The 27,794-nt window shown below is 39.0% G+C and overlaps 1 protein-coding gene across 1 annotated transcript; it reads left to right on the top strand.

Annotated features, from left to right (window-relative positions):
* The first annotated feature begins 1,287 nt into the window (after positions 1-1,287).
* ankrd10a (ankyrin repeat domain 10a) lies at positions 1,288-26,849 on the top strand. The gene is made up of 6 exons (XM_010866810.4): positions 1,288-1,741; positions 3,770-3,922; positions 6,215-6,306; positions 23,346-23,590; positions 23,748-23,837; positions 25,795-26,849. Exons 1-6 carry the CDS (start codon positions 1,544-1,546, stop codon positions 26,262-26,264), a joined length of 1,248 nt encoding a protein of 415 aa, XP_010865112.1. The 5' UTR covers positions 1,288-1,543; the 3' UTR covers positions 26,265-26,849.
* The last annotated feature ends 945 nt before the right edge of the window (positions 26,850-27,794 follow it).

The following is a 27,794-nucleotide window of genomic DNA, read 5'->3' as shown; positions in this document are numbered from 1 at the left end:
ACCAGAGTTACACAGAGGGACACACAGACACATGCATTGGCCAAACCATGGCTCAGATCATAGACAGGATGCAGCCTATGCACATGCACAATGTGCTCACTCCCTCTTCACTCACTCATCCAATATTAACCAACACAAAGCCCAAAATGAATGAAATAGGGAAATGGACTCGTCCAACAAACACTGTCAGGCTCAAGTAGAAGCAACCAAGACAACCAGAAGGACCGTAAAAAAAATGTACGCCCACATTTTCTGGTAGCTGTAAAAGCCCCAAAGGAGAAGATAAAGTCAGCCGAAGCAGATCCCCACCGAATGTAGTTGGTGGGGGTTAGCGAAGGGAATCTATCAGATCCACACTCCAGAAAGCCACTGGAGCTAGCCATAGGAATGGCAAAGGACTCAACTGAGAAGTCAGCCACTTGTTCAATTAGAGAAGCTTGCGTCGGTGACTATTCCAAGCCCAGCCAAGCCTCTATCCCCAAGATGGATAGTTGTTGAGAGCAGGAGGCATGTTAGGAAAACACTTTCATCCCAAAAAAGCTAGTAAAAACTGAAGTATGTGAAGAGCGGTAAATCAATGAATACAGGTGTAGTTAGGTATTTTATAGCACAGGAGGCAGGGCTGTTGGCTGCTACACACCTTTAGGGTCTTATTAGGCTTGATTGTATTTGTATTCAAGGATATTCCTGACACAGGCGTGTCACCTTTTTGGCACTGAAGTGACAGACTGAAAGAGAACCTATCCATGTTAACCTCTAACAAGTACCAGGCGTACATCTTAGCCTCACAGCTTGAGTTGAATCCATTCAAATATTAGGTTGCACAATTGTGACTTGTTAAAACGTGTTTCCAATTCATTGTACAGGGAACACATGTAATGGAAACACGTTTTAACAAGTCACAATTGTGGAACCTAATATTTGATTAGGTTAAAGTCCAATTGAACGGACCTACATTTACAAGCTTGGGAAATTTGATTTGCCTTGTGTGTATAAAGGCGGACTTTAAAAAAATCCATTAGAGAAATCCTGTCCGTTTTTTACTTTTCGCGCCAGCTCCCGTGTCTTCTTCAGTGACAGTTCATGAACAGAGACAACCGTCACGGAGACAACCCATTCATTTTTCAAGGGGCAGGGGCCCTCTGCTCTGCTTATTGTCTCCGCCCCGCAGGAGGTGTGCCCCAAATTGATTAATTTTTGTGGGTCATGTGGTCGGCTATGCGGCGGTAAACAAACCAGAATCGCTTCCGCTCAACCCGCCCGTCATAAAAACATAGCCAGTGAGATGTCTCGCTCTGGGTCACGGGGCAAAAAGTAGACTAGAACTAGGATAAAAAGAACAATGGGGCGTGTTTCTAGTGGTCAGTCTCGATTTCAGTACTGTCTCTGTCTTCCTTCCCTTTGTATACGGTTTGTGCACGTTCCAGTACGGTAAACGCTTCACGGAGGAGTACGAAGAGTCCTATACAGGGAGTTGCGGTCGGTGGTCATAGCCAATTTTATACGGCTAATATTTTTTTAGCTCAACACATCGTAACAAAACATGTCCGTTGGCATTGAGTCGGGATTTTCCAATGACGAGGTGCTGAATAGTCGTTTCCCTCTTCACCGGGCGTGCAGAGATGGAGACGTAGTTGCTTTGTGTTCTCTTCTTCAGTGCACCATAAGCCATGCAGACCTCATCGCGGAAGACTCCTTCTATGGATGGACACCCATTCATTGGGCAGCTCATTTTGGGAAGGTAGCCAGTAGTCTAAAATAAATTGGTATCTAATAAATCCAGTAACGTATTTAGTAGGAATCTATTTTCTTGTGATAATGCTCAAATGAACTGATATTTTATGAAACTAACATTGGCTCCCTGCATACGATATGTGACTTTTATAGCTATAAGGTATTACTGTAAATACACTGAATTGGTCTAGATAACTTTATAATATGTGTAGTTTGCTACATTTATATTAAAACTGCACTTCCATAATTTGTCAGAACACGTATGATGTCATGAGAATGTTCCATATAAGTATATAGCAATAACTAACATTTACTACTGCCAGGTTTTTGTACATCATTTCGTCGTGAAATTAAATATTTTACCCAAAAATCTTCCGTGTTTCACACGCGCGAGCATATGAAGGTACATCATTGTGTATGTTAAAATGTTACGTACCTACAGTATAACGTAAAGCCAGGACCTATCGTCAAAGCTAGTCGCTTGTTTATTTACTATCCGTAGGCTAATGTTCTACTGTTATGGTCAGTATTTAAGTTGTGCCATAGAACGAATGTTAGGCAAAGTAGCTTAACTACAGTAGCCTTGTATTTTTACAAGTTTCAGTAACCATGCTTCGTGGTTTTCTATTGGCTGTATATTAGCCAATAACAAACATCCCGCCAAAAACAGTTGAAAGGTATGGTATACACTCGAACAATTGTATTTATTGTTTACTTTATACATCCATTAAGCCCGTTTCTAGAACAAAATTATATCGTATTTGACAAACGCTAAGACGTATTGCCTAAGACTAAAATACTTGAACATTGTGTTATTTGAGCAGGCCTAGGGATCCCGGATTCCTGATGCAATGTTCCATAAACAAGTTTTACAGACAACACTTTTGCATTGTGTGCAACTTTGCTCTCATTTGCTCCACAGTTGCAAAGATGTGGATAAGTTGGGTGTGACATAAAAATGTAATCTTAGCATGTTATGCTTTCTCTATCTTGTTCCCTTTCAAGTGATAAGCCAATCCTTTATAGTTGAAGTCTTTATTGTATGAGATTGCCTTGGCACAGATATTACTCTTGGATGCACAACAAGCAAAAAGTATTCTTACATGTCAGATTTATGATAGTTACTAAACTACTTTGGGGAGGTGTCAAAAAGCCAAATGTTGACTGCTTTTCTGATCCCTGGGATGAATAGCAGGATGGTTCCTGGACATGCTATTACAAAGTCATGTTTAAAAAATAATGGGGAAAACTGCATCTTCTGCGGAGTAATGTCTGTAGCTGCATGGATGTTGATGACGGTAACTAGTGACGGTGTGTATTGACATTGGCAAGTATCCCTAGGGTTTTGTCTGGAGAAAGTTCCACAGATGTTGTAAAATGGGAGAATGAACAAGGCAGAGAAGGAGGATTTATTAGTGTAATTCCCATTTTTATCTATCAAAGAAAGTTGACTTTAGAGGAAATTTCAGTCAAGTCACACTTCATTATCTACTGCACTTGACCAACCCCTGCTTTACCTGTTTTCAAGTTTATTACAATTTCATCTATGAATCATCTCTGGTCTTTGAGGCTGAGCCATTAAGTTGCAGGTTCTTAAAGACAACATTATTTGATATGGCTTGGTTAATGTCTTTGTTTTCCAGGGAAGCATTAGTCTCCCGCCAAAATAGCTTAGGCTGGATACTGGGTGTGCCCACTCTTCCCACTTAGAAACTAGTCAGAACATGAATCCAGTTAAAGTATTTATAATCATATTTATTTATTTATTCAGGGAGACGCATATGGGCTTAGGAGTTTTGTTTGGTAATTAAGCTACTTTGTGGTTAGTGTAGCCTTGTTAGTGATCCTTACCTCAAACCATCTATTCCTTGCTGTGACCTGGTCTGTGTAGTGATAGTGATATTCTGACTTTTTTATTTTTCTGAACAACTGTGTGCACGTTTTGTCAATCATGAACTAAAGTAAACCAACAGGAGCTCTCCTCTCAGTGGCACTGCTTTGTGATTGGTCTTTTTGAATCCATGTTTCTCTGCAGTTGGAGTGTGTTGTGCGCCTAATGCAGGCGGGCTGTGAGGTAAACACCATGACAACAAGGTTTGCCCAAACGCCTGCACACATCGCGGCTTTTGGAGGCCACCCGGAGTGTGTGCTGTGGCTGCTACAGGCTGGGGCAGACATTAACAGACAGGTGGGTCCAAGTAGAACATCCTAAACATTTTACAGGTTACATGGTTTTCCTTTCTGGTTACATGGCATTGGCACCCATTGCTGGTAAAGACAAGAGGCTACATGAGCTGCAATATTTGCAGGCATATTTCTTTCAGCATTTTCTTCTGGCTCTGTGTAGTGTAGTTGGTATAATGTCACCCTTGTGACAGCAGGGTTGTGAATTTGATTCCCATGTGAGGCCAGTACAAAAAAAGTGTGGTCATGTATGCCCTCATACCCCTTAGGAGTTCAAAAATTAATGTTGGTTTTTTTTTTTGTGATCGGGGCACGAACCGTTTCCATTCATGAATTTGGACAATGCTTATAGCGCAAATTACAGAATGGGACAGAGCTGGATTGTTTGAAATTTGCATACATTAGGCTTGTTCCTTTAAAATATATAGTTTGGTCCGGAAATAATTGGACACAATTGATGTTAAGTTGTTATTTTGCCTGTTTGCAAAAATATATTAGAGTTACAGTTAATGTTTGCTCACATTCAGCGAAGTTGATTGGATGGCACTTCACTTTACAGGTGGACAGTGAGCCAAATTATAATGTGAAAGCAACCCAAGGGTGGCCTTTTATTGTGGCAATGATCATGCTTGATATGCCACACCTGTGTGGTGGATGGATGATCTCGGCAAGAAGTGCTCACTAACACAGATTTAGACAGATTTGTGAACAGTATTTGAGAGAAATAGGCCTTTTGTGTACATAGAGAGTCTTGGATCTTTGAGTTCAGCTCACAGTAAATGGGGGCAAAAACAAAAATGTTTGCGTTTATAATTTTGTTGAGTGTATTTGGCTTTAGTTCATGTTTTATAGTGTGGTGTGTGCCTGTGTGCCTGTGTGTGCGTGTGTGCGTGTGTGTGTGTGTGTGGCTATGTCTTTGTCACATTAGACTGTTTGCCTAATCTTGGAGACTGGCACATGCCTGGCCTCAGAGTCACGACAAAGCTAATTGGCAGGCCGGCAGCCAGGCTGCCACGTCACTCCCAAGGTTCATATTGGGCTGCCTGGTCTCTTTGACTACAGTTCTAAATGAACATAGAGGAAGTGGCCAGGGAAGCTCTGCTCAGAAAATCAGATTAGGAGGTCACCATGGTATAAGTCCTCGCACGTTCTGTCCTCATCCTTCGAATGTTACCGCTGTCATGATTAGAGGTTGCAATGTTTTATGCCAATCAATGTACAGTTGGTTAAAATTGCTACTCAAAGGTGATGTAACTGTTGACATCCAGCAAGGGACACTTGGTTCTAAATTAATTTGATGGACTGTGGGAATTATCAGGCAAGTTCAGCACTGTTCCTCTATAATGGAGAGGGTAAGGGGGCGATTTAAAGGGATATTGTGACGTCGCTGAACAACAGAGGGAGTATCACCACACATCAAACACCTCCCTTGAATCTGTTTACTGACAGTAAAATTCTGCCGCCTGACCTACATTCTGACTGTGCGCAGCACAACAGCACATTAGCCGAAGGGAGGATCTGCTGGCAAGAGCGTCAGTGTGTCAGTTCTCAGAGGGCTCCAGTAGACAGGGTGAGAAGTTGAAGAGGTCAGTGGCATAACCAATGGCCTGTTGTCTCCATTGGTAGAAAACACATCCACCTTTCTCAAATCATTACGTTTGAGGGCCAAATATACCCACTCCTAAATTGGAAAGGCTTGTTATTTGTTCATTGTACTGGAACTAATGCTGCTCATTATATTCTGCATTCCTTTGTTTCATGACAGATCTGCAGTATTGTTTATGTTAAAGTAAACCGTCTAGATGAGGAGCTGGGTTCCAGACTAGGACCAAAACAGTTGCATTTGTAGTGGTTTTATTTTTTAATTGAGTATGGAACCAAAATAATTTCGGATATAAGCTACATTTGTGCAATTGAATATAACTGGGTACTATCAGTGATCACCAGAGTTATTACTATTTATTTTTGCCACACTGGAAGAGGTATTTTCAGTTTTGTGGAAGAGGACGTTAGATGTTTGTGTTTATAGCGGTGCGTCTTGGTTATTTTAGCTGACCAATACGCCCATGCCAATCTGCTGCCCTAGTCGGCCTCTTAATCTTGCTTGATGGGCAAGCCTGCCCTGGCTGTTGTAGTAAATGGTTTCAATTATTAAATAATGGGCCAGTGTCCAAAAATCACTGTCAATGTAACATTAATTCTTGAATGTCTTGATCCAGTGTATGTTGGGCAGAATGTTCTGGCTACAGTGGTCTCGATCACTTTGTATAGTGAGTTATTTTTTCTCTTATTTCAGGACTATGTAGGTGAGACCCCTATCCACAAGGCCGCACGGGCTGGTAGTATGGAGTGTGTCAATGCCCTGTTGATACAGGGTGCTAAACCGGAGTAAGTCCACTACTGCACTGTGCCCATTTACACCTAACTACTAGCTATAGCAAAATGTTTGTTACCACGGCAACACCATTATTGTTGTTAAAGAGGAACTCCACCAGATGGCCTCATCGCTGTATTTGGCCACTTCTGTAAGAGAAAATGTACTTTAGTGAATTTAGCCCCCCCTATATTGCTTGTAGTTCATGTGCCACCACATTTGTGCTCGATTGTGTAGTTAAAAATGTATGTTTTGGTGTTTCCTAACACCATACATGCTTAAACAAATATATTTTATGAACTACATCTGTCATTTGGAACAAAAGCCATGAAGAGGCTGATTTGTCTGGAGTGCTTCATCACCAAATGTTTTTTTTTTATGAGGATTTGGCTGTTTGGTTGGGCCATAAGCCTATCCAAATCCTCTTAGTACACATAAGATGCCTTCTGTCAAAGCTCCTTTCCATATAGAGGTTGATGAGAATGTAATTTGCTTCTGTGTCATTTATTTACACTATTTTTCTCAGGTTGATTTAACATGGAATACAATCCCTCTTGGTTCACTCTGTCGTTACCATATGCCTTCCAATTCATCCACTCTTAATGATGGCCTTGAATTTAAAACTGCTACCCCAACCACCCTCTCCAACTTAAGGCCAAACTATACCAACACTTTACAGTAACGTAAGCCTCAGTTAACCTCACTGTTACCTTCCAGACATGCTTTACAACATGCAAAAGAATCACACCTGAGAAGCTAGGCTTGTTTAAAGCAGCATAGTTTTATGCTGCAAGTCTGTTTCCCTCAACAATAATAGTTACAGTTGCAGAGACTTAGGTGCACAAACATAATTAATTAAAACATAATATTAAATATATTTTAGGCTTGTATATAAAATGTGTACTCCTACAATGTATTCATATTTTTTGATCACTTAAAATGTGCCGTTTCTGGACTCAAGAATAGCATACCGTTGTTACATGAAGACTTTTTTTATCAAAATCTGTCCCAATTTCGTTCTGCAACCAAAAAATACCCCACATAATTTTGGTTTTATTCTAGGTCTGTTTCTGTCCCAGTTGGTATGTTACACAGCTTTTTGAGATTGTTCTTGGTGGAGTTCCTCTTCAATAAGCCTGCTGTTGTGGTGGCTGTTTTACAATGCTTCTGTTGATGTGTCATAGGTATTATATTATTGCTGAGCAATGTTAAAATTAGTTGAATTTAAATTGATATTTTACCCAACAACTGTTTTAGCATTGTGATCATAAATCCACTGAGAGTGCAATCCCCAAAAAGTGTCCATGACTATTTTCAAGGGAGCAGTTAAATACAGAGGGGAAATATTTGAAATAATGCCTCAAAATGTGAGATGTAGCTATCTGCACAATTACTCTTGCAAATTTGACTTCTGAAATGCATACTTATTCAGGATTGCATTATCATTAGACTAATAAAAATTTTTTTTGGGTAACATGTCTCTTTAATGTAATATTCATTTTCCAAAAAGACTGACTGTTTAGTATTTGATAGCAAGACGTGGGTCAAATGCACATTTCTTTTTGGTCTACACAATCGGTATTTCTCCCCATCCATGCTAGCGCAACATAAGCATAGACTCAACCATTTATGGTTGTATACAATTAATTCTGTCAGCTTGATAACAATTATAGTCTGCCGCTTAATTGATTTGACTGCACTTTGTGGCCAGGGTTTCACAGCTTTTAGTCACAATCATTATTTCACTTTAAATGGTTATGTTCTGCCACATTCATAGATATTTTTACTAGGAGTTTTTCACAAAGTTACGATTTAAAATGATAAAATGTGCATTTGGTCAATGTTTCCTTCATCAATGAAAATTGTTAGTGTTTGGTATACTAGAAAGTCATTATTTTAAAGTCTTAGGAGTCTGCATTTGTATATTTAAGGGCGTTATGTATTGCTTATGTTTTTTTTTTTAATGCCTTGCTTTTACAGCTATCAAGATCTATTATTTTATTCCTTGTGTGTGCAATGTTTAGGTAAAACGTGTAGTGATTGTAATAAAGCAAGGGAAGCTCATGTATTGTAGACTTTTATTTTGCAGTCACTCAAGTATATTACAGAATCAGACACTCGTATATCCTCTCACCATTAATACAATAACAGTTAACATGAAAAGGAAGGAATCACAAAAATGTCAATACTAATCAATACTGTTTCTCATAGGCTTACATCGACTCTTAATGTGTCAGTTTTATTTAACTTTAAAGGTTTAATATCTGAAACATATAACACAATTACATATCAATTCCTTACCTCATTTAGTAGTCTATGTACAAGACATGACATGCTTTGCTGTACTATCCATGTCCTTGGACGTATATTCACATTTTCATGCATTTTGCTCAAATCATTTCCAGTTTACATTTTAGTAACTTAGCCGACACTATCCAGAGCAACAATACATTTTTAATCAGTCCATACGTTGAGATATGAAGCATGGTAAATGCTAATATTGGTCACATTAATTGCACGTGATAAATCATTAGCATTTGGAGATATTTCCAGGAAAACTAAAGTAAGCATGAATTGCTGTCATTATTTGTCTTAGTTCCTTAGGCTGCTTACCAGGTTAAGGAAAACCATATGCCATTTTGTAGTTTAGGTGATATATCCCCAAGGTTTCCCAAATCACTCCCCAGGACTCATCAGCAATTTTTCTTAAATTAAACTGTCACACTTTATTCAATGAATAAAATGTTTGGTGACTAGGTAACTTTTAATCAGATGTGCCAGTTTATGGTTAAAATCAAAATGTGAAACATCTGTGGAAGCCTGAGGAGAGGTTGGGGAAACCCTGCTTTAAATCAGTGTGAAATACCTCATCTAGCAATTTACAATATAGCAATTACATAGAGAGATAAGTACTTAACATTCTCGTAGATTTCAAGTCAGGCAAAACCACATTTAATTTCCGTTGCATGGATCTGTACAAATTTTAATCAAAGCCTCTAGTCTTTAGAGAGTTTTATAAGCCAACTGATCAAAGTCACTGGATAAACTGCAGCTTCCATGACCAACAGAATGTTTTTACTTCAGAGATGATATTGACTCCAACTTTGGCACAATAAGAGTTGAGGTTTTAAAATGATATCTTGTGTATCCTTCCTTACCCCACATTAATTACAACTGTAGTGTCTTATGAAAGACCGCAACTTTTGATTTCTCTTGAATCACCCAAATTAAGTTCCTGCCCATAGCCATCATTAAATAATTTTCCTTGTGTTACACAATACTTCTTCACATTCAAAGCCTAGAAATTGCTTGGGGACAGATGTTTATTTCATTTGACATTCTGTGTCCCCAGAAGTAGACTGAAGACCAAAGATATTTCTTCATCTTTTTGGACTCTCAAATTTGTTATTTTTAACTTTGGACAAAACCACATGTTGAATCTACTTTTTGAATTATATCATACTGAACATATTCAACAGTCCTTACATTAAGTAATCCAAATAGACCACTTCCAAAAAAGTTGGGACAGTGTGTAAAATAATAATAAGAGAATGCAATGATGTCAAAATCATTTACGCCTATGTTTAATAAAGAATAGTACAAAGACAACATCAAATATTGAAACTAAGAAATGGTATTGTTTTTGGAAAAATACAAGCCCATTTTGAATTTGATGCCAGCAACATGTTTAAAAAAAATTGGGACAGGGGCATGTTTACCACTGTTGCATCACCTCTTTTAACATTACTCTGGACTGCAGGCACCCTTTTACTACGGAGCCATGCTGTTGTAATACATGCAGAATGTGGTTTGGCATTGTCTTGCTGAAATAAACAAGGCTTTCCCTGAAGCATATGATGCTCCAAAACCTGTATATGTTGTTCAGCATTAATGGTGCCTTCACAGATGTGTAAGTCACCCATGCCATGTGCACTAATGCACCCCCATACAACCACGGATGCTGGCTTTTGAATTGTGCGCTGATAAGAAGCCGGATGGTCCCTCTTCTATTTAGGCCGGAGGACGCGGCATCAATGATTCCCAAAAATAATTGCACATTTATTCGTCAGACCACATGTTAGATTTCCACTAAGCCTCAGTCCATCTTAAATGAGCTTGGGCCCAGAGAAGGCGTCAGCGTTTCTGGATCTTGTTTATATCTTGCATACAGAGATTTCTCTGGATTCTCTGAATCTTTTAATGATATTATGTACCCGCAGATGATGAGATCCCCCAAAACATTGTCTATGCAATCTTTCACAGCTCCCCATTTTTCTCATCCTCTCTGGGATGAAAGACTCATCCTCCCTGGGATGCTCTTTTTATACCCAATCATGTTACTGACCTCTTGCCAATTGACCTAATTATTTGTGTGATATTCCACCAGGTTTAGATTTTTTGCGTTACACAACTTTTCCAGTCTTTTGTTGCCTCTGTCCCAATGTTTTTGAAACGTGCAGCTTGCATCAAATTCAAAGTGTGAATACATTTTTCAAGAAACAATAATGTGAATTTCAACATTTGATATGTTGTCTTTGTATTATTTTCTTAAAAAAATAGGGTTCAAACAATTTGCAGATCATTGCGTTCTGTTTTTATTTACATGTTACGCAGCCTCCCCTACTTTTATCGTAAAGGGGTTGTAAATTATAACTGTCTCAACCATACCTGGAAAATAACTTTCTATCCATATTTGTGTTTAGTCCCACCTTGAGTTTTTGAACTCGCTAATTTATATTGATACTTTTGTGTGTTTTCATTAACTTAAACATTTGAAAACCTGAGACTTGAAAATGTTCTGAAGACAAGCTTTGCTCAGAATTATACCACATTGGATTAATTAAAATATGGTCAATTTCTGCAATGACTTGGAACTTGGAAACAACTGGCTTATTTTCATCTGCCCTGCAAAGCAAATTCCTGTCTAGCAAGGAAACATTACTTGGAAGAATGCTGTATCAATTTCAACCCACAATCTTGGATACCAGCCTGAGCCATCCCTGAAGCTTTCAGGCTAATGAAATAGGGGCTTTCCTTTTTATCAAACTTCAGACCATATGTTATTTACATTGTTTCTGTACATACCTCTTAAGCAAATCATGCTTGTAGCTTGCTAAAATGGACATTCATATGACACAGACATATGTCATACAGACTGCAACGCTCTTATCTTATCATTTAAAGTTTTGAAGACTACTTTCAGAATGTCAAACGTGAAGGGTGTACAAAGAATACAATCTGAATGTGTTTTGGGTTTGACTTAATTCCCAAAGATGCTTTTGGGCACAGGTGTTAAACCAGTTCAGCGGAGGTCCTATGGTATGTTTGTTTAGATTTTTCCTTTCAAACCAGGTGAAGGTAGAGCCTAACTAATTATTGACCTAATTAATCAATGAAGTACAAGGTAAAAGCAAAAACCTGCAGACACTCAACTCTCTGTGGAACTCATTTGACACCTGTGTCTATTAGGGATTCACAGACGGCGCTACTGGGACACAGGCTAAGCTGAGCAAAGGTTACCAGCGGTTTGGAAACTTTGTCTTAGATATGTCTTAGGATGAAAATAGGTTGTCTCTTGGATTCTTTGGTATGCCTTTCACACTGATGCCAACTTCTCCTCAGGTCTCTACATTATTCCATATTCTTGCATGTACTCTTCAGAGATCAACTTGTATACATGCCAATGCCTTGATCACCAGGCGGCAGGTAGCCTGGCGTGGATGGAGCGTTGGACCAGTGACCAAAGGGTCACCAGAAAATGTGTTTTATCAACAGTTTTTACTTTTGTCTTTTTGTTTTCTACCATCTGATTCTCCTGGACAAGGAGCAGTTGTTTTATTTTGTAATTTCTCAATGTATTAATGCTTCAAGCATCACTATTACCCGATTTATACTAAACCTTTCACTTTCAGAAATGAAATAATTACTAATTAATTTAAAGATGATTCAAGAGAAATCAAAAGCATAGTTTTTAATTTATACATACACAGTGACTGCTTTATAAAAATGTATAATTCATGAGCTTTCAGTTTCCAGAATTTGGTGCAACATTTAGTCAAGGGATTTAAATAGAAATAGATATCTTAGGACAGCAGTTTCCCAGTAACAGTTTGTAGGTTGCTTATTAATCACAGGATTATAATAATTCCTTAATGTCTCCATGTATGTGTAGGATTGATTTACTGTTTTACATGTTGCAATATATATGTATATGGTTTAGATATGTATTGAAATAATTTCCTAAATGGCCATCTCTAAGAATTGAATGCAAAAGAAATTGTACTGTCACAAAACAAATCCCCTACACATTTCGATGTTTTGCAGCTATTGAATTTGAGCTTGAATTTCTCAAGTAATCCCAGAAAGGGGGAGCATTCCAAATAGGCACTGCAGAATCTGCCACAAGTGCGTCAGCGAACATCTTACAGTTGTGGCATTGAGTGTTGTCACTATCGCTTGGTTTCTACACACTGGCAATCTGTCGAGGTATTTCTTGCAGTGATTGGTTTTTATGCTAGGAGAGCAGTCATGATAGTCATGTCTAGACCTGCATGCTTTGCTTATACCTAACTGTTAATCAGATACATGCTAAATAACCATAAGATTATTGGCCAATGTCTGGGCCCATTGTTTTTTAAAAAGCTATATATGTGTGTGTATCTGAATTTTGGCTTTTGGCTAGGGTTAAATGCATAGTAATATATAGTATATGATGGGATTTCCCATTCAACTCGATTATTTGTCTGTTCATTGTCTATTTTAATGCATTTATTCTTATCCATTTGGCCAAAATCAGATCTGATTACTAGGGAAAATTGTACCTTGGATTTTACAAACCAGAAAATAGTGCAGACTACTGTCCCATTAAATCATTAGTATGCATTTAGTCATATTTCAGGGTGAGGAGAAAGCCAGGTTAAAAAAAAGTGTGTAATGTTTTTTATGACATTAGAAGCAAAGCATTTCAGGATGAAAAAAACCCCCAAAAAACAAAAAAAATGAAATGTTTCCTAAAACAAGATCTTTTGTTATTTCTAGCTATATGTGAATGTTTAGAACCCTATTAAACTCCTATTACATTTTGTCATCACATTTAAAACTTGTTACAAGTCTTACTCTCAATGCCAGATGAAAATTAGGCTTAATTTGTACTGTCTTAACAGGGTATAAATGATTACAATAAAAATTACATTTTTCTACAGGAACCAGTGCTCGAAAAGCACTTTTAAATTTGATAAATTATGCTAAAGTGTTACCAGAGTAGCCACTGGCTTACAATTTGAGGCTAAATGCACCAGGCCCTAGTTCATTTTCCAATATTATATACAGACTCACTCTATTAAAAGCAAATACTGTTTGCTGCTGTTAGGGTTTTAAAGGTGGATGTTAGCAGTTTAAGGCCAACAGCACTAGGCCTATTCATTCCACACAGAGAAAGTTAGTTACAACATTCCCCATTCCACTAATCACAAACTTCCATTTGAGACCGGCTTTGCTTTACACTGGTTGGGTTTGGGTGTTAGGCAGGTTGCCTGGTATTGAGAGAGACTGTCCCTTGGGTGACTCTAGAATAAAAATGTATAGACAGTTTATTTGTTATTTCCATTGGATCATTTTTGAAAACATTTCATTTTTAAGTAGGGGATAGCTGAGAAATACTGGGGGAATAGATGTATTTGAAAATAAATCTGTTAATTTATGATTATGTACTATGTATGTATATGTATCTATTTTGCATTTTGCTGCTTAGTTTAGTATACATTGTTTAAGTTTGTTACAAAAGATATGGGGAATAAGATATCAGTTTTTCCTATATTTTATTTGTCTGAATTCATAAATGATCAATCTATTTGTAATTACAAAGTTAATGTCACATAAGTCGTGTAGGGCCTATTGCTAGGACCATTGACCAGCGAACTAAAACAAGGGTAGCATCTTGTCAAACCATCAGTACGCACCAAAATGATCCACACATTTTAGCTCTATTTCTATCGTCATTGGCCACTGACTTTGCCTAAAGCCCTATACGGACAGGATTTGTTGTACTTCAGAAGATCGGGTAATGAAATTATGTGCACAAGCAACACACCACTTCTGTAGTTTTTGCCCAGTCTGACTCTACAATGTCAAGAATATTTAAATGCCTGGGGGGTTATTATTCATGACATGGTCCAATATCCAACTTTTTACTTCTGAAGGATACTGAATTTAACAAGGGTTGCACACAGTTTGGATAAAAACATTTCAGCACAGGTGAATTTTCTGTTTTTTCATCAGCTCTCCCAGTTCATTCAGTGGTAACAGTGTTCCATGTGAACTTCCACGTATATTGCACAAGTTGGTGATGCAACCAAATTTGTTTAAGGCTATTTAGACTCTAATCTCTTTGACATTGATATTACTTGCTATAAATAGCAGTCCTGTGCATTTGAGTGTTGCTGGTATTTTAATGTTCCATACATTTACTATATTAGCAGAAGCAGTATCATGGCAGTATCATGTTCCCACTTGAGGTAATGTTCTATCCACTGAAACTATGTTTCCGTTGGCACTGGAAGTTTGGTTGGTCTTTTTGGCCTAGCTTGAAATGCGTTTTCTCTGCCTCCAGAAATGTTAGCTTCATTCCTAGCTTGCTTATCATGACATTAGCTTGCTAGCTCACTACACAACATAGATGTCAGCTTATGTAGCATGTAGCTAGCTAACTACTTTTACTAACTGGCTAACTTTAGTCAAAATCCCTGCTAGCAATTAAACATTTTATAGCCTGACTCTTTAACTGGGTAGGCTGCACCTAATTTTTGTATTTTATGTATAAAATTATTACAATGCTTTTTATTTATACAGTAGCTATGGTAAACATTTTATATAAAGTAAAAACAAATATTTCACCGCTCATAACTATAGACAAATGATGGTCTTGGTCTGCATATTTATAAAAAATTCACCATTAAGTGCAGTGATTCACCAAGAGAAAGTTGTAATGTTTATATTCTATGACATTATTTAGAACATTTTAATGTTCAGTGCTATAAATCCACCTAGGATCATCAAATAAAGAGGAAACCAATTTTGTTGCATTTGCAACCTTGCGAGCAGGTTGCGAGGTTCACAGACAGAGGAAAACCATCTTTTTTGTGCGTAGGTCAGATCATTTTACTTGTAATTCTCTAGACAAATATGTTATCAGTTTTCAGGTACTGTACTGCAGTTGAAAACAGTGGCATAGCCATTTGAAGCAGACAACAAGACATTTCGCTAAGTAATGTTGCACCATTCATAAAATGCTGTGAACACAATTTTTTATTACGTACACTTATTTTATCGTGTAATTAAAATTATATCTGAAAATCTTCATGCAGGAGTGTCAAAATAATGTTGCATACCGTCTTTAATGAGACCGAATTAGCTTTCATTGTGGTGATTATTAGTCAGTGTGGTAGAACTGAGATCTAGGACTCGAGTCTTATTGGTGGCTAGGTGAAAAACTGCCTATGCATTGTAGGATTTTAAACAGTGTGTGGACAGTTCTATAACATGACCAGGCTGGGTTGTATTTACGTATACTTTTTTTCTGCTGAACAGACATTTTCAGTTGCTAAATAGATATGCTGTTGGGCATATTACATTTTAGTTTAGCAAAATAAATTAAATCCTCTGGTAAAGTAACTTAACCACTGCCAGAAGCCTGTATGTCAGCATTTGTTTGCACGAAAAATAAAGGGAAATATATAGTGAGCAATTTATTGACTAAATTCCTCTTGCCATTACACTATTAGAAAGTGTGAACAATTGTAATTATAGACCCAGCGATTTAGCCTTGAGCACAATGACCAGGACTTGAAATCCAGAACTCAAACTTTGGTTGTAGAGACTTGTGACTCATCTCGTGACTTGATATTTGTTTTCAAGACTTGGACTCAAGCACAGGGAACTTCGGACTCGACTAACTTGAATTACGATGACTCAACTACATTTGTTATTAACTAAACACAGTCAAACAGTGTTAAAGTGTATCAGTTATAACTTTAACAGAATTTGATTTGGATTCCATTTGAAACTCATTTGATTTTTCATTTACAGTGTCAGTTAACAGTTTGGACACGCACGCAATGGTTGTAACCAAATATCTCAAATTTGGACTCATCGGACTGTACAACAAATTTCCACCGGTCTAATGTCTGTTTCTTGTCTTTCTTGGCCCAAGGATGTCTCTTAATTGGTGTCCTTAAGTAGTGGTTCTTTGCAGTAGTTCGACCATAAAGGATTCTTGCAGTCTCCTCTGAACAGTTCATGTGTCTGTTACTTGAAATCTGTGAAGCATTTATTTGGGCTGCGTTATAAGGTGCAGTTAATTGCCAATTTCTAAGGCTGGTACATCTAAGAAAATTATCCCCTGCAGTCGTTTTCCTTTGGCAGTCCTCATGATAGCCAGTTTCATCATAGCACTTGATGTTTTTTGTGACTGCATTTAAAGAAACTGTCAAGGTAGTTGATTTAATTGACTTACCTTCATGTTTAAAAATGTTGTTCTCTTTGCTTATTTGAGCTGTTGCCATAATATGGACTACTATAGTACAGACAATGATGGTCTTCTGTATATGCATTCCAAGTGACTTACTCATGAAGCTGGTTGAGAGAATGCAAAGAGTGTCCAAAGCTGTCATCAAGGCAAAGGGAGGTGGCTACTTTGAAAAATCTACAATATGAAATGTATTTTGATCTGTTTAACTCAGTTATGATGTATTTAGCATTATTCTACAATGTGAAAAATAGTAAAAACCCTTGATTGAGTAGATGTGTCCAAACTTTATACATTTTTCATGTCAGAGCTGTTCAACTCAGGGTCCTGGTGGGCCAAACCTTTGCTGGTTTTGATACTCCCCTAATCAGGGACAAATGAAGTCCTTAGAGGACAGTCCCTTGGACTGGACTTGAATAGCCCTGGTCTGTATTTCTTTTTTACATTCTAGTCCTTTAGCAAATACTTATACAGATTGACTTGCATTTGTTGTGGTAAGGTTGTATATAATGTGTTTTACTCAAACTGAAGATGTTCGAAACTCCTGGGTATGACCCAGTGGCCCACTGGGCTTGCATTAATCAGTTTACTACAGTATCTCACAAAAGTGAGTACACCCCTCACATTTTTGTAAATATTTGATGTGACAGTACTGAAGAAATGACACTTTGCTACAATGTAAGATAGTAAAGGAGTGTACAGCTTGTATAACAGTGTAAATTTGCTGTCCCCTCAAAATAACACAACACACAGCCATTAATGTCTAAACCACTGGCAACAAAAGTGAGTACACCCCTATGTGAAAATGTCAAAATTGGGCCCTAAGTGTCAATATTTTGTGTGGCCACCATTATTTCCTTGCACTGCCTTAACCCTCTTGGACCTTGCGCTCCTCCACCTTCCATTTGAGGATGCCCCATAGATGCTCAATAGGGTTTAGGACATGCTTGGCTAGTCCATCACCATCATCTTTAGCAAGGCAGTGGTCGTCTTGGTGGTGTGTTTGGGGTCGTTATCATGTTGGAATACTGCCCTGCGGCCCAGTCTCCGAAGGGAGGGATCATGCTCTGCTTCAGTATGTCACAGTACATGTTGGCATTCATGGTTCCCTCAATGAAAAGTAGCTCTCCAGTACCGGCAGCACTCGTGCAGCCCCAGACCCTGACACTCCCACCACCATGCTTGACTGTAGGCAAGAGACACTTGTCTTTGTACTCCTCACCTGGTTGCCGCCAAACACGGTTGACACCATCTCAACCAATTAAGTTTATATTGGTCCCATCAGACCACAGGACATGGTTTCAGTAATCCATGTCCTTAGTCTGCTTGTCTTCAGCAAACTGTTTGCAGGCTTTCTTGTGCATCATCTTTAGAAGAGGCTAACTTCTGGGATGACAGCCACGCAGACCCATTTGATGCAGTGTGCGGCGTATGGTCTGAGCACTGACAGACTGACCCTTCAACCTCTGCAGCAATGCTGGCAGCACTCATATGTGCACTCATATGTTCATATTTCCCAAAAACAACCTCTGTATATGACGCTGAGCACGTGCACTCAACTTCTTTGTTCTGAGTGGAACCTGTCCTGTTAAACCGCTGTGTGGTCTTGGCCACCGTGCTGCAGCTCAGTTTCAGAGTCTTGACAATCTTCTTATAGTCTAGGCCATCTTTATGTAGAGCAACAATTATTTTTTTCAGATCCTCAGAGAGTTCTTTGCCATGAGGTGCCATGTTGAACTTCCAGTGACCAAACTTAACATACCTGCTCCCCATTCACACCTGAGACCTTGTAACACTACGAGTCACATGACACCAGGGAGGGAAAATGGCTAATTGGGCCCAATTTGGAAATTTTCACTTAGGGGTTTACAAAGTTTTGTTGCCAGTAGTTCAGACATTAGTGGCTGTGTGTTGTACAAGCTGTACAATCACTAATTTACATTGTAGCAAAGTGTCATTTCTTAAGTATTGTCACATGAAAAGATATAATCAAATATTTGCAAAAATGTGAGGGGTGTACTCACTTTTGTGAGATAATGTATGTGCTATTCGTGCTCCACGTCAGGTTGTCTGCACTTGGTGGCATGTAGCGTCTTGGAATTGTAATCAGGTTAAAGTCAGAAAGCTCCATTTGATTGATATGAGTTTTGGAGAGTCACAGCTCACAACTGACTTCACTTCAGGAGAAAGGTATCCCCCAACAGTGGGTATGTTACTGGTCTTGAATTTCTGACCTTGAATGTTCTGTAAGGGTAATACTTTTAAAACAGATGTTAATAAGGACTGAATCCACAACCGACTACTGAACATTGGTATTGCCATCATAGTGGAACTGAGCAAATATCTGGAGGGTGGTGGTTTCTAAACCAGAGGACCATCACGAGCCAAATGTTGGTGCTGAAAGAAGGCATTCATTCAGAACATGGCTGTTATAGGTTACTGTTCAAATGCTCCTGTAAATATTTCCCAGTGTTGCGCTCAGATGTTGTAGGTATCATGATTCCAGTGTCCCTTCCTCATCGGGAATGACTTTTGTGACATACCCTAAGGTCTCCAGCTTTTAAATATACTGATTGTCAATTTCTGCCCATCTTGGGTTCTTTGACAACAGATGCACAGTGCCTTCACTGCTTGTGGATCAGAATATAGTGGTAGGCTCTTGGAGGATGTGTAGCGGTGTTGCATAAATGTATCTTTGGAGTGAATCCACAATGATCTTTTAGAATGAGATTCAAGGCCCACTGGTTTTGTATAAATCATGTGACGTTTATATTTTCATACAGTCTCAGACTTGCCACCCTGCACAGTCAACCCAACCTGGGTATGGATGGCAAGAGTCCGTCTTGATACAGCTGGAATACTTAATACATCTGGATCACCATCCAACACAAGGCAGTAAGCAGCAGCAGTGAGAATAATGGAACATTCATTGCAGCCACAAAGATTGGCATACTGTGTTTATCTTTATATCTAATTTATGACAATGCAGGACAACTCTTGATTACCTCTCTCAATACTGGTCTTTGTCGGTTAGGTTGGTCAGTGTATGTGGGGGACCCTGTCTCTGCTTTGTCACAGCTGACCATTTGAACACTGTTGTGCTTTTAAAGTATAATTTCCTGTAGCAGTAAGGTGTAACTCTTTGCTGGGTTTAATAATTTTTGATCCTGGAGGTCTGGGAGTTTTTCTACCTAGACCTCCAGCAGTAGCCTTAAGATCCACATCCTTGGTCTTTCCCTTGAGAGCTGCTGTAAATCAAGACATGAGCCTAGGTAATTCTATTTGCCTTCAGATTTAGAACAATATCATTTAAACTTGGGGTTGTTCTTGTTTGGTTGTTGCTTACCTTCGGGAAAGTTGCAGTGTCTACGTTGCTCCAAACAACATCATGAATTGCGCCTGGTGTATCTTAGGCTTGTGGCATGCCTGTGTGCTGCCCTTATCCGTCCCAGCCTGTGGAACTACAATCGCCGTCTGAGCACATCCACCCTTGTTAGGCGAGTCACATTTTTGCATGGGCTCAAGTCTGACATGGGCATCCTTGCTTTCCCCTGATTACGGAAAAGTTATGTTTTAGGTTTTTCAGAAACAGATGCCTCACAGGTTCTCCACTTGCAAAACATCAGTCACAATGTCAACAACGAAAAGGCGACTCCGGGAAGCTGCCCCCCCACCTCTCACCATTGCTAAGTGTAAGGCCTGGGGGAACTGTTTAGATCTTGAAACTGCGATTTGCTCTTGCATCCTCTCTGGCAGAAATGGAGGTTGTGCTTCCTGCTGTAAGCCCCTCTTCTTCAAGATGTTAAAACAGTTCACAGGGTCAGACTCAACCCTTTGTTCTTGCTCTGGATTATCATTCACAATTGTGCTGAGTTTCTTTCTTAAATTGGAACCTTCTCTTGGCTTCGTCTTCCTAGCTGTCAGGCTATTGTTTTACCTCTTATCCTTGCTTTGTTTGGGTGTCCCAGCAGCAACAATGCTTGTCAGCTTGAGTGTCTTTACATCTGGCATCGGCCCTCATCTTAGGAGCTCCATGGTCTTCCTTAGAGCAGCAGCTTGTGAGTCACCCAAGGCCTCCAATGGAACTAATCTGTTCTTCCTTTGTGAGGCGTCTTCTAGAAAATTGTGAAATGATATGCCTTTAGGGCCTCCAAAGGCTCGAAAGGAGTTGTTCTTCATTCATGAATGTTCTGGCAAAAACACCTGTATTTCTTGTAATTGCTTCAGGTAATGCAAGTGTTTGTGCTATCTGTGATCGTTTTGTTTTGTCTATTTTGTGTAATTTCTTAATCTTTGCACCTGAAATACGTAAACATGTATATGCAGGGCCCAGCTGTAGAGATGTTGGCCTCAGTCTGTGTTTTCTTGTTGAAATAAAGGTATAATAATAAAATAATCACCCTCCATATCCGTCTCAAAAGGACCATTTTATGGCAGGATGTTTTCTTCGTTTATACAGAGTGAGGTTGGTGGTACTAGGTTCAGTTTAGACAGGTTTGTGCTTTTTTTCCATTTCATATCCATTATTATTTTTTTTTTTACTTCGCTAAAAATAATAAGCAGAAAAAAAGAAATATATATATATATATATATAGTATAAACATAGTATTATTTGCACTGAAATTTTTCATGAACAGAATATGATTATAATGTTTCATACATCAACCATTATTTGATCAACCCATTTTCAAGGTAGTCAGTGAAGTCATGATCCTCAGTTCTTAAACTGTAGTCCTTTCCAAACCATGTGACTACATAGTCCCAATGCATATCTACACATTTCTATAAATTAAATATATGGCAACTTCTACCATCAATAAACAACAGTGAACGGTTCACTTAGATTAGAGTCAAACGGTTAAAATGCAGTTTGACTCTAATCTAATTGAAATACAAATGCTGAAAATGTTTTGGGCTACTCACATTAGTTATTGGATGCACAGTTTACAGAAATTAAAGGACAAAAGGCTGGACTTCATAACTGCAAGAATTGTTTGGAATTGAACTAAAAGACAAAGGATATCAGGTATTTAAGAAGTAACATGCACTTTATTAAATGGTTTCTCATATTAATATTTTTGTGAAGCCTGCTTAACCATTCCAGGAAGTGTAGAACAGGAAATCTCTTCAAGGGCTTTGTTCATTTATGAATTCAGACCAGGATTAGTGCACACTACAGTAAGAGATGGTCAAAGTTGAAGGTGAGCATGCTACATTTCTAATGTGACAATTCTCAGGCTGTTCATATACAGGCAACCCAAATCTGATCATTTGTGCAGGTATTTGCAAAATCTCTTTCAAACAGTTAGAATTGCCAACACAGTCCATTTCTTGCACATGATCCATTCAGGATTCAGGAATACATGCTACAGTTCCTTAACTTCACCTTGCCTTTTGGGACTCAAGGAGTTGTACAATCAACCTTACAGTTACTGGCCAAACGCTTTAACCACTTGGCTATATGTTGCCCCCATCAAGTCTTTTTAGCTTATAAAAATTCTAAGCCTAATCAGTGCCTGAAATATCTTTTGGGATCATGGCTTTTATACCAATTCAAATTCAGGCATGTTCATACTTATTTATACTGACAATTCATACCTACTTGAACATACTCCTGTCCATATCTAAGAAGCTTTAAAATCTTTGCTTCTCCTTAATGCCTGTATTGAAGGGAGAAATGTTTTCACTTTCTTGATGAATCCCACTCAGCAAATTATCTTCTGTCATCCACAAGAGGATTTTGAAACTTTAGCTGGTAGTTCAGTCACCTAGCACCAACAGGACGTGGCATTGCATTATATTTTGAAGACTCTGCTTATAAGGATATTCTCACGATTTACCTTAATTCTTCAAGTTCTTAAAGTTCATGAGTGATCTAACTACAGCAATCATCTGCTTGAGAAGTTTTCAAAGCAGAGATGCCAAATCATTGAATTCTTCCAGACCACTAAAATAGTCTGTCTTCATGGTGTGACTTGGAGTGAAGGGATTACTTTGTAATCCAGAAGATATGGATGCAGAATTCCTTGATATGATAAAGAAATGAATGGATTCGGGAGAATTGAAGATTGCAGCAAGCCTTCCTCATGGGCATCCAGGCCAAACCATTCTGTTTCGTTGCACTCTGCTTATCGAACCATGATACAAAATTAACATAGTTATTTCAACTCAAGGTTTCACCATGTTTTTACATTTTGGGACTCTATTGTCTAACCTGAACTACAAACATACTTGACTTAGTACTCTACTGAACTAATCAAACACCAAATTATAACACCCTGATTATGTTTTATGCCACCAGTATATGAACGTTAATCATCTCTTACTGCAGTTGGCCTCTACATTTCTTCCTCTTGATTTTTTTTGTTCTTTCAGAATATATTTGGGTCAGTTTAAGTGTGATAGTCAGTGGGGGAGATGATATGTAAGATGATATCAGAAGTAGAGCAGACTGCATAGAACAGTGTGAATTATCTTGTGCTTGCTTTAGCATGCAGCCACTGCTAACTTCGGCCCTCTCTCACTGTGCAGCTTAAGGAACGCTAATGGTCTGACGGCAGCAGACCTGGCTCACACACAGGGCTTCCAAGAGTGTGCCCAGCTGCTCTCCAATGCGCAAAACCACCTCAACCAGCTCAACGGTTTCCATACCAACAGTGTGTTAAATGGCACCCACTCCCTCAGTCAAAGCCGGAGTCTACTCAATGGGCTGGCCAATAGAAAGCGGCTATTGGAAGGCACAGAGCCCAATCACATTAAGAAGGCCAGAACAGAAGGTAAGGGCCTTTTTAGTTTGTTGCACCGCCTGTGAAATGTTCAAATGTACAGGTTTCAGTTTTCCCACATGGCATTTCCAAAATAATCAGTTATGACTCTGTTATGAATCTGTTCTAGATTCTTTAGTAATGCAGCTCCCTGTCCATCATCCCTCAGGTGTTGACTTGCCTGCTTGGATGCAGCCAGGCTGTGAGAATGAGCTGGAAAGCATGCACATGGACTCCGCAGCCCTGGATGCCGTCTCAGGTGGGACTGGGCCCGTAATTTGCGGGCCCATGGGCACCAGAGCCCAGCGGGGCTGGGAGTCTAAGGAGAGCCCCTCCACAGCTCCCAAAGAGCTGAATATCACTACGGTGGCATCAATGCAGATCCCATGCCGCTGTACTAACTCCTATGCTTATTTGTAGTGGCCAAAAGGGGGGAAAAAAGGCATTTACAAGCTCTGAAGTAATGTGTGAATATAAGCTTAGTTGTCACAGGGTAGACTTTAACATATTGTCAAGATGAAGGCATCTATTCAAAATGTTCAAAGGTTAAGAAATGTATTAAGCTTCTTGTAATGTCAATGTTCTTTTCTCTGTCTCTACCTTTCTCAGAGCAGTTCATCATACACCTGCATTTCTGGCACGTTCATGTTCAAGATATATGAATGCACACAAATCCAGACATGCATATTTTATGCATGGAATTATTTAATACATTTTCCCAATCCGCCTGTTTATAAATGCTCATGAGCATGTCTCCTTAATATTTGAATGATTCCCCTTGACTCCCCTCCACAACATGGTACTTGTGTATATTAACTGTAACAAACTGGCCAATCTGTTCCAGCCTTGGTTATGTCACTGTCAAATCCTGTACATATAATACAACTATACCAACATGTCTGAACGCCATTTATCATTGGGGATAAACCCAATGGCAAAAGTCCTACCTGGACAAAAACTGTTAAGTCTTAATAAATGTCTTCAGTAGATTAAGGTTTTCTTTAAAGAAGGCATTTATGAAAGTAATTTTTGACTGATTGCATGGCATAAGTGGCATTGAGTGACATTCCAGATTTAAAATAAACAAAAGACATGGTGTCATTTGATCACTTTGAAGTTTGCAGCTCTACATATTCCCTTCTTTCATTACAGTGTTTGGACAAAAGTAAATGAATCACCAGATACAAGATGGTCCATGTTTGTCCTGTGTTTAAGTAAGAATAGGAAGGCTTCTTACACCTGTGACTATGATTTTAAATTCACAAGGGAAGCAATGAATAATTAACTTGTTTGTACTGTTAATTTGGCCCTTTGGAAATGTTCAATATAACAATATGGATTGAATTGTTACCCATTTCTCTATCATAATAGGCCATTTAATTAAGCATTTGTGCTGTGCCACTGTATTTATCAATGCTTGGCCAATAACTGCTTCTCCGTTTCACATATATGGTATGGTGCTGATAAATCTGAGACAATATCTATTTCAACTGTACTTTTCAGAACAAATTACAAATGTTTATAGCACGTGTAGTATTTTTCTGATTCTGAAAGTTTAATTCAATGTTTTTTTTTTTTTTACAGTGTATCCATTAAATTATTCAACATGTTATGTACCAATCTAGCTTGGCTTGGGGTATGTATTTTTGGTAGATTGTCATGTGTGCATGTGTGTTTAAAAGGCACAGCAGAAGACAATGTCTACACCTAGGAATACACTTTAAGTAATCTATTTGATGACCAGCATGTGTTGACATTGCCTAAGCATTTAATTACATTGAAATCACCTGTCTGGTCAATTTTTTGGGTCAAATTCTTATGATCAAATGTGTGGATTGGTTTTAATCCTTGTGCCATCACCCTCTAGTGGCCATAGAGAAGATTGACTTGATCACTGCCCCATAGCCTAAAAATGTAACAAACTTATTCTGTTCTCCACTAGAATCTGTTTGTCCTTATTCATTCTATAAACAAAAAGGCAAATGCAGCTGTTTTAGGAAAATAAATATTGAAAGAATGATGCCTCAGTGTGAGCAGACATAAAATGGTAAACGTGTTATTGGAATCAGGCGGGGATGTGTTTGCAAACATATTGGGAGCCTTACTCTAAAATCCTGTTCATGAACCTGCCAAATGTGCTCCGTTGACTGCCATGTCTCCTTTCATGTTCCATCCAAAATCAAATATGACCAACCATGTCTTGTTTTTAATGGCAGATGACCCTAAAGCCACCATGGGTCAGATGAACGGCAACACTGGGCCACAGAATGGCGCCATCTCCACCAAAAGTCACTGTAGCATGCTGCCGCGCCTAAATGAGGCCAACGCTGCCATTCAATCAAATGGCTTCTCACCGTGGGGACTGCCGGCCTTAGCGCCTTCCACTGAGAATGGGCAGTCGTCGCCACTGCTTGTCAATCAGGAGCCAGAGGAGATTCAGCAGCGCTTGGCCCATGAGATGTGCGGCTCACTCCACCTGACAGGAAGCCCCAGCAGCTGCGTGTCCCACCGGCCTTCCTGGGAGGCCATGACAAGTGACCCAGGAGACAGCCTGCACTACGGACACTACCACGGCTTTGGCGACACGGCCGAGGACCTGGCCGAGGAGCACAGCAGCTCAGTGCGCGTGGAGCAGTGTTACAACCAGGCCCTGCTTGGAGCCATGCACTTCTATCACGACTCCTAAGTAGGGACATTGGCCCTGCCCAAGAAAGTGGTTCATGCATCCGCATGCCACAGTTAGGGCACAAGGGTTCCCACAGCCGCCTGCCTGCCTTAATGATGACAGTGACACTGCTGTTGTACTGAGGAGACGGAGAGAAGACAAATATTGTAGCCCATCTACCAAAGGGAGAGAAATAACTTTTTTCCTATTTGATATCTGAAATCCTTATTATTTAGGACTTGGGACAGAACCTTGAAAAAAAAAATTGGGGTCAGTCATGAAAATAGAAGTTCTGAAAACATTTTTATTTATGGAGAATAAGCTATGAAGAACAGCTGTCTGTCTGGTGCAGGTACAGCAAACTAGCCCAAAAAGAAAGTTTATTGATAAGATATTGTGGAAATTACTTGCTATGGTGTAAAAAAAAAACTATTGCGACATGTTACTATTGGTATACTCCCTCAGACTATATTCCCACTAATATTACAGTGTCTGTATACAGGAAGAGATGTGATTGTGGTAACCTGATTCTAGTTTGTCTTGTGATGATTTTGGCTTGTTTGTTTTTTAATGGTGATTATTAAAATAAAGGTGATAAGACCATAATACCTGACTTTTGTGTTTGACCAAAAGGGTAAATTACTTGATTGGAATGCAGGATTTCTGCCAACGCTTGTTATATCTTTTATGGCACAGAAAATATTAATTGTTTATTATTTCATATTTTTTACTGTACTCAGAGCAGTACAAATGAACTGACACCAGCTGTAAAAGAGTGTTTCTAATGGAGATTCTGTAAACTGACCCATCACAGTTCTTTTTAACATACATTTTTTCTGAATTCTTTTTTTTTTAGATTGCATACTTGACCATGTTGTTTTCATTTGCTTCTATGACACTGCATATATCTAATGGCTTTATAAACTAAGCTAGACTTAGGCCAGACTGGGTATGGTATAGAGCCAATGTACCACAGTTAAGGGCGCTTCTTAGGCACTAATAGCAAAATTAACCCTGTTTGCATTCTAAATGATGATTGGCTGATAATTCTATTGCATATTAGACCACCAGTTGACACGCAGCACTCAACATTTTATTGTTCTAATTACACTGGTAACATCAGTTTAGCTATCTAGGGATGTGGTATACACTGATCAGTCATAACATTATGACCACCTGCCTAATATTGTATAGGTTCCCCTTTTGCCCCTAAAATAGCCCTGACCAATTGAGGCATGTACTCCAATAGACCTGTGAAAGTGTGCTGTGGTATGTGGTACCAAGATGTTTGCAGCAGATCCTTAAAGTCCTTTAATTTGCGAGGATGGGCCTCCATGGATCAGACTTGTTTGTCCAGCACATCCCACAGATGCTCGATTGGATTGAGATCTGGGTAATTTGGAGGCCAAGTCAACACCTTGAACTTGTGTTCCTCAAACCATTCCTGAACTATTTTTGCTTTGTGGCAGGTCGCATTATCCTGCTGAAAGAGTCCAATGCCTTCAGGGAATACCGTTGCCATGAAAGGGTGCACATGGTCTGCAACAATGC

The sequence above is a fragment of the Esox lucius genome, chromosome 22 (genome assembly GCF_011004845.1).
Source record: "Esox lucius isolate fEsoLuc1 chromosome 22, fEsoLuc1.pri, whole genome shotgun sequence".
In the NCBI taxonomy this organism is placed as follows: Eukaryota; Metazoa; Chordata; class Actinopteri; order Esociformes; family Esocidae; genus Esox; species Esox lucius.
The sequence above is the reverse complement of the archived record's forward strand: the minus strand, read 5'-3'. Positions and strand labels throughout refer to the sequence as shown.

What these genes read in the sequence shown, in the direction of transcription:
- ankrd10a (XM_010866810.4), top strand. Translation starts at nt 1,544, where the DNA reads ATGTCCGTTGGCATTGAGTCGGGATTTTCCAATGACGAGGTGCTGAAT. An exon ending in GGGCAGACATTAACAGACAG is followed by an intron (nt 3,923 to 6,214) that starts GTGGGTCCAAGT and finishes CTCTTATTTCAG; the next exon opens with GACTATGTAGGTGAGACCCC. An exon ending in AGCCCTGGATGCCGTCTCAG is followed by an intron (nt 23,838 to 25,794) that starts GTGGGACTGGGC and finishes TTTTAATGGCAG; the next exon opens with ATGACCCTAAAGCCACCATG.